The 7,867-nt window shown below is 44.1% G+C and overlaps 1 protein-coding gene across 1 annotated transcript in view; it reads left to right on the top strand.

Moving 5' to 3' along the window:
* The first annotated feature begins 2,178 nt into the window (after window positions 1-2,178).
* Window positions 2,179-7,867, top strand: part of NPAS2 (neuronal PAS domain protein 2) — an 82,617-nt gene continuing 76,928 nt past the window's right edge. The window contains exon 1 of the mRNA XM_075265157.1: window positions 2,179-2,904. Coding sequence (XP_075121258.1) covers window positions 2,660-2,904 — 245 coding nt within the window. The 5' untranslated portion in view covers window positions 2,179-2,659. The remainder of the gene's footprint in view (window positions 2,905-7,867) is intronic.

Below are 7,867 nucleotides of genomic sequence, written 5' to 3'. Positions count from 1 at the left end.
AGGTTACCCTTCCTCGCAGGTATATGGTTAAGTGATCTAAGGCCCTGGACAGGCAGATGTCATCTGTGTCAGGATCTGAGTTTTATAAAATGGTTGTGTATTTTCTGTTGGAGTTTATCTGGGTATTTGAGCTGGTGTCCTGATGTTCTCTGGTCATTCTCTTTGCCACTGAGCTGTTGGGATAGTGGTTGGGTATCTGCCACAGTATCTACTTGAGCTTACTTTGTGTCTCAGTGGATGCCAGCTTTAGGTGTATGTAATTGTCGTCAACCTATCAGTTCTTTCTGGGGCCTGTAAAAGGCTGACTGCTGGCTTCAGTACTCAATGGTTTTCATGGTTACCAGCTAGGATTCTTGGCCCAGTTTAGTGGGAGTTGTACGGTTTCTGGAGGTGTATTAGAAGTGGTGTGAGTTTTGTTGTGTGAGAGTCTGCTTTTCCCTCATACATTCCTACTCAACCCCTGTCCTGCATTTCTGGCTGCCTGTCACTGTTTGGTTTAGTGTGTTTCTGTTTAGGGTTTCAGGTTTGTTTTGCCCCTGTCCTGTGATACCCTTTCCTCACTACTCCACTCTTCCTCTTTGATAAAGGATAACTGCTAGTGAGTGGAATACTCCTTTAAGATAGAACTATCTGATTTCCCATTTCCTGCCTTACAAACCCCCATAAATAACCTATAACCTAAAGGAACTATGCTCTTGCCACTCAAAGAGTGGATAGGCTGAGGAGTTTGTCATCTACGTCTGGCCAATAAAGAACGTTGAGTCAGCTGTGCCCCGTCCCCCAGAAAAAGCTGTGACACACAGTGAAACATGCTGCAGGACTTGGTCCCTGACTCTTGCTACTGTGTGTCCAGACCGGGCTACAAACAGAGCACAAGCACCAAGCATCTTCCCCTACTGAAGTCAGTGTGTTCTTTAAGACAAAGCAGGCTCATTCTCCTGGCTGCACACGTGGGAGGCAGGGGGGCATCTGTATACAGACGGGCTGGCTCAGCTGCTGGAGCCAATAATGAATATAAGTGCTGGAGCCCTAGTAAAAAGAAACAGAACATATAGAGCATCAAACTGCAGTGAATATAAAATAAGTGCGGACATCTTCTTAACAGCCATAATAGAGGTTGTCATTTTGTACCATTGTGGCCATAACATCTCAGTAGCACAAGTACTTATACTGAGTCTAATACGTATATAGACAACATCAATAAAGACAACTGCTCCCTCACTGTCCTGACTATTCCTATGTACCTACTGTAGTTAGTACTATTAACCATGTGAAGTAATACACAGTAACGAAGGGACGCAGAGTAGATGTTATAGCTGACATATCCATAGGGACTGTAATGAAGTGTAGCTATCCATCTGAATTGCATGTACCCCAACAAAAGGCAACTTGACTAAGCCTAGATTCACAAAACTCACTTTTTCACGGCTGTTTTATACCTAAAGGGTGGCCGTTCTCACAGACACCTCATTCAAAGCAGTGCATGGAGGGATCTGTGAAAACAGAGAAAAGTAGAGCATGACCTATATTCTCATGGTCACTTAGAATGGACCATCAAAATATCAATTGTGAAATGAATGCGTCACCGATTTTCACTGTCGTGAATCTAAACTAAGAGTACAGTAGATTGATCCACATGATGATCTACTGAATCAGTGAAACCTGAACTTGTATCTTTAGCCTGACGTTGGATTATAGTGTTTTTTTATTTACTGAGCCACAGAGATGTAATGACTGTGAGCAGATACGTCACATACATAGTAACATTTGCTAGACATTACTGCAATTAAAAACTACATGCAAAAAAGCGTTGTGTTAACCAAATCTAATAGAAACACCTCCGCCATACGTATAACTGATTTCGCATTCTTAGGGTTAATTGCTTTAACTTTCCTTGTATGTAGAGGAATACACCCAGTTACATAGAGCAGCCATCAGCCAATACTGTTCCTTACACAGTGTGCCAGGAACATCCCTCATGTAGTGTGTACGCCGGCTATCAAGGATAGAGGCTGTGTTGTTGCTGCTGCTCCATAAGCTTCGTCTGAGGAGAGTTTTCCTCTGCTTCCATTTGCTGTGGTGCTGCACTTCTCCTCCAGTCACTGCCTCCTCCTCGCCTTGGATCCTCGCCTGTCTCCTCCTCCTCCCACACAGCAGAAAAAAGGTCACGTATGTTTGGAGAAATATGTAGGTCAGTGGAATATTTCCTGCACTTGTGCTGAAGAGCCGGAGCCTAGCTGACACCACCTACACCAGACTCCCCTCATGCTATTAAATGTATACTTTTATTATTATTCCTGACCCAATTTCGCAGCGAGCAGACACCCACACACTCTGTCTACTACTAGTACCCCTCTCAGCACCCACCTATATTTTCAATGGCAATGGTGCCATATGACAGCTGTAAAGTAATGCTGTCCACCCATTCAGTGGCTGACAGGATTGGGGTAACACTAACATGCCCTTGGCTGGCACAAGGACAATAAGTTTGTGGAAATGCTGTCTGTACCTGAGCTTGGTAATCCTTGTCATGTTGCTACAGTGAGCACAGATCTCATTTTGGGGAGTCCAGGATCGTGCATATCGCTGTCACTGCCTGTGTGCTGTGGAAGCCTCAAGCTGGCACTAAGGCGCCTGGTATGTGGAGTCCCTTCGCATCATGAGATACAGCGGCACAGGAGGCAAAAACAGTAAAACCCAAGGGACCTCCGGCTCCAGTACCACTAAGACTTTATCACCGGACCCTAACAACAGAGAGTGTAATACCCCCGAAGGAGCAAGGAGCTGCTGCTGGTCATCTCTTCCTCAGCTTGCATCTGCGGATAGCAGCACAGTGAGCCGGGAGCAACGTGCAAAGTTTAGCTCCAAAACTGCACAGTGCCAAGAGCACCGCAGTGCTGCCAGGTAAGAGGGCTGGGTCCTATCTGGAACACTGGGATAAAGGAGCTTTAACTATGTCAAACATCAGTGTGTCCCTAACTAAAGAATATCTTCCTCATTCTTTCCATGCTAACGTGTGCTATTCTATTCTGTTCTCTTGTGCTTTTGTATACTTCATTATTTGTGCAGTTACCTGCTGTTGTAGCAGCAGATGATAGAATCCTAGTGCTAATGTAGGTGTAAAATCTATCTATCTATCTATCTATCTATCTATCTATCCATCTATAGCAATCATTTGCAGCATATAAAAAATAAACTTGTTGCATCTTGAAGTTTCTGGGCTTTCCACGTGTCATGTATATTACTGATGTTTTCTTATGTGGGTAAGGGGCATTTGATGCATCTTAGGCATCAGGCCAAGGTTGTGACTGTTTCCTCTGCACCTTCTACTGTTATGTTGCAACATAGACAAACATTTATAATGCACTTTTCTCACCCAGGGACTCAAAGCACAGGGAGTTTTGTAAAGTAAGGCAGTTAAGTGGCTACTGTACAGGACAGGAACTTATCCCTAACACTCACAAGTGTCGGATGGGTTACAGGAAGCCAATTTATTAGTACATTTTTGGCATGTGATAGGAATCCAGAGTTCACATAGGAAACCCATGCAAAAATACAGACTCCATGCATGTTGTCTTTGGTCAGACTCCATGTTGTCTTTGGTCAGTGTCAAACAGTGGACCCAAGTGAGGCAACAGTGCTAACAACTGAGCCACCATGCTGCCATAAGAGAAATAAAGCCTCTGCTCTAAATTTAGTCTTTCCTATTCCACATGCACATGGTAATGGTAGGAACAGGTGGGACATCATGTGTCTGAAAATCCCAGTGACATGCGTCCATTGCAGTTTTTCAGTTGATTGTTAAATGCATGATTTTGCTGGGATACAGCTATTCCATCCACTAATCCATATGGAAGGTGGTGCTGTATTGTGGGTGAAACTACCGTTTTCTGGCAAAATCACTTGGTCACTTTTTCCAGGGTTAACAATTGATGAATTATCTTTAGGGGGTCCCAGGGGATGTGACACCTGGGGTCCTCACCAATATTTAAAGAGGCCACAGAATTCAGGTAAGTACTGCGTCCTCTTCACTACCTACACAATTTAGCCTATATAGCTGCAAACAGGCCATTAATGTGAAATTCAGTGGTAGTGCCACTAAGGAAGCAGCCCTTTCAAACAGTTGATCTGCAGGGTTCCAGGAAATATTTCTTACCCTACCAAACAACAATTACTGTATATACAGTCCTATGAAAAAGTTTGGGCACCCCTATTAATCTTAATCATTTTTAGTTCTAAATATTTTGGTATTTGCAACAGCCATTTCAGTTTGATATATCTAATAACTGATGGACACAGTAATATTTCAGGATTGAAATGAGGTTTATTGTACTAACAGAAAATGCGCAATATGCATTAAACCAAAATTTGACCGGTGCAAAAGTATGGGCACCTCAACAGAAAAGTGACATTAATATTTAGTACATCCTCCTTTTGCAAAGATAACAGCCTCTAGTCGCTTCCTGTAGCTTTTAATCAGTTCCTGGATCCTGGATAAAGGTATTTTGGACAAACAATTCAAGTTCAGTTAAGTTAGATGGTCGCCGAGCATGGACAGCCCGCTTCAAATCATCCCACAGATGTTCAATGATATTCAGGTCTGGGGACTGGGATGGCCATTCCAGAACATTGTAATTGTTCCTCTGCATGAATGCCTGAGGATTTGGAGCGGTGTTTTGGATCATTGTCTTGCTGAAATATCCATCCCCGGCGTAACTTCAACTTCGTCACTGATTCTTGAACATTATTCTCAAGAATCTGCTGATACTGAGTGGAATCCATGCGACCCTCAACTTTAACAAGATTCCCGATGCTGGCATTGGCCACACAGCCCCAAAGCATGATGGAACCTCCACCAAATTTTACAGTGGGTAGCATGTGTTTTTCTTGGAATGCTGTTTCTTTTTGGACGCCATGCATAACGCCTTTTTTTTATAACCAAACAACTCAATTTTTGTTTCCAAAATGAAGCTGCCTTGTCCAAATGTGCTTTTTCATACCTCAGGCAACTCTATTTGTGGCGTACGTGCAGAAACGGCTTCTTTCTCATCACTCTCCCATACAGCTTCTATTTGTGCAAAGTGCGCTGTATAGTTGACCGATGCACAGTGACACCATCTGCAGCAAGATGATGCTGCAGCTCTTTGGAGGTGGTCTGTGGATTGTCCTTGACTGTTCTCACCATTCTTCTTCTCTGCCTTTCTGATATTTTTCTTGGCCTGCCACTTCTGGGCTTAACAAGAACTGTCCCTGTGGTTTTCCATTTCCTTACTATGTTCCTCACAGTGGAAACTGACAGGTTAAATCTCTGAGACAACGTTTTGTATCCTTCCCCTGAACAACTATGTTGAACAATCTTTGTTTTCAGATCATTTGAGAGCGGGCTGTCCATGTTCGGCGACCATCAAACTTAACTGAACTTGAATTGTTTTGTAGAAAGAAATGGTCCAAAATACCTTCATCCAGGATCCAGGAACTGATTAAAAGCTACAGGAAGCGACTAGAGGCTGTTATCTTTGCAAAAGGAGGATGTACTAAATATTAATGTCACTTTTCTGTTGAGGTGCCCATATTTTTGCACCGGTCAAATTTTGGTTTAATGCATATTGCGCATTTTCTGTTAGTACAATAAACCTCATTTCAATCCTGAAATATTACTGTGTCCATCAGTTATTAGATATATCAAACTGAAATGGCTGTTGCAAACACCAAAATATTTAGAACTAAAAATGATTAAGATTAATAGGGGTGCCCAAACTTTTTCATAGGACTGTATACCATACACAGTATTAAACTGAAATCCAAAGATATTCTTACTAATATTATAAATGTGAAAGTTTGTGTGTTTGGAAGTTTGTGTGTTTGAATATTTGGATGTTTGTTCCTCTATCACGCCGCAACGGCCAAACGGGTTTTCATTGAAATTTCACACATACCTAGGCTGTCACCCGGAAAAGAACATAGGTGCCTCGGAATCCACGTATATCGCCGGGTTTGCCGACTGCGGGCACCACATTCGCAGTCCGTGTAAGCTGAAGGACCAGGCCACTGCAGCCACAAGCCAGCCACACACTGACATAAACAACATGGTGTCATGCATGCCGGCAGCCGAGAGCCACACATGCCAGCATCGCTGGAGCCCAGTGTGCAGCGTGGACTGGTGAGTCCGCCGGGGCCACGGGGGTTGGCAGGGGAAGACAGAAGGGTGGGGAGGGTGTGTACATGTAAAAACAGGGTGGCAGAGGTGGTGTGGGAAGAGGGGGGGAAGGGGCATGGAGTTGCAGGTTGTGGGAGGAAGGCGGACGAAAGTGAATGAGATAGTGGGTAGGGAAAAAAGTGGAGAGTCCAGGGGCGAGAGGAGCGGTAGTGGGCAGGCGGGGCACAAGGTCAAGGTGGTGCACGGGCCCGCTGCGCCCACATGGCAAATGCAGGGGTCCGGGGCAGCACTGCAGGTAGGGCACGCAGACAGTCAAGGGCTGTGGACGAAGTCGCAGGTATAGCTAGTATTTATATAAATCACAATATCCTATGTAATTTCCAAACTTGTGTGAGTGAAAAAACTAAATTGTCACATTCTAGATATAATATTATAGAATTATTGTGCCTACCTACTTACGGTGCCAACATTCACAGCATTATAAGGGTTTTCTGGGCAAAACAGTCTTCAACAAGAGTCTGTTAGTGCTATTAATTGGTTAATAAGTGCACCCAAATACCTTTAGCAGTGTTTTGAGTAATTTCTGGGTTTCTCAGTGAGCTCCTGGCATCTTCTGCAATTGATTACACAGGTAGCTTCCTGTTTTGTTTTCCTATATTTACCATGATGTGGCCACTCAGAGCTGACTTACACCACCTTCATCTCTCACTCCCCCTCCCTTACTCATTCCTTCCTCCTCGCTTTTTCACTCACAAGTCCTCCCTGTTTCCCTAGTTAGCCTGCCTACTACTACCCCTTCCTAACTAAATTAACCCCCCTTCCGCATCCCATCACACTTACCTGTCTTCTGGGCAAGACCTTCTGGGCACAAGAAATCACTTCTTCTAGGCAGCTGACACCTCCTCTTCTTGACGTCTGCCTCCACCCACGCCTGCACAATAAAGCCAGAGTGCCAGTAACAGAAAAACGCTGATCACAGACATTAACCATTCAGTTTCCTCAAACAAATGAGACTGAGGCATCTGATCACCTTCATTTACTAAAAACAAACATAATCACATTGGGCATTTATTCCATATTGTTAACACTGTATCACGAAAAAAAAAAATCAAAATTGTGGAACCAACCTTTCTTTTGCCATTTTTTCTCCCCCCAAAAATAGAACAAAAAGTGATCAGAACATTAGACAATCTCCAAAATGCTTTCAATTAGTGATCCTGTTCAGGCTCAGACTGGCCCACTGGAGCACCAGCGAATCCCCCAATAGGCCACGTATCTTTAGGATCCTAGAGTCAGGCTTGGCCATATCGTTAACAGATTCCCCAGAGCCCCTTTCCAATTGAAGCCTACCCAGGGGAGGTCTGTAAAAATAACAGACATTTTTAATCACCTCTCCCGGGAGGCCGGCGATCATGTGTCATCTTCTGGCCATTTCTGGCCTGTAGCTAATGTCATGCGTTCAAGACATCAACGATGAGGCCTGTGATAGGGCCTCTGGAGTTATGTGAGATGCACTGATATCATAATGTCAGTGTGACTCACATGACTGCTGAGGCCCACTCACAGGCCTCAGCAGTGATGTCCGTAACATGTGACGTAAGCCGCATACCTGAAGAAGAAGCTGGTGGGACGAAGTGCAATGTATGGATGGCCAGGAGAGGTAAGGCAAGGTGAGCATAACTGTTTGTTACTGTTACTTATTTCCTCTGG

Source organism: Leptodactylus fuscus, chromosome 2 (assembly GCF_031893055.1).
Source record: "Leptodactylus fuscus isolate aLepFus1 chromosome 2, aLepFus1.hap2, whole genome shotgun sequence".
Classification (NCBI taxonomy): domain Eukaryota; kingdom Metazoa; phylum Chordata; class Amphibia; order Anura; family Leptodactylidae; genus Leptodactylus; species Leptodactylus fuscus.
Note: the sequence above shows the minus strand (reverse complement) of the source record. Positions and strands in the feature narration are given on the sequence as shown.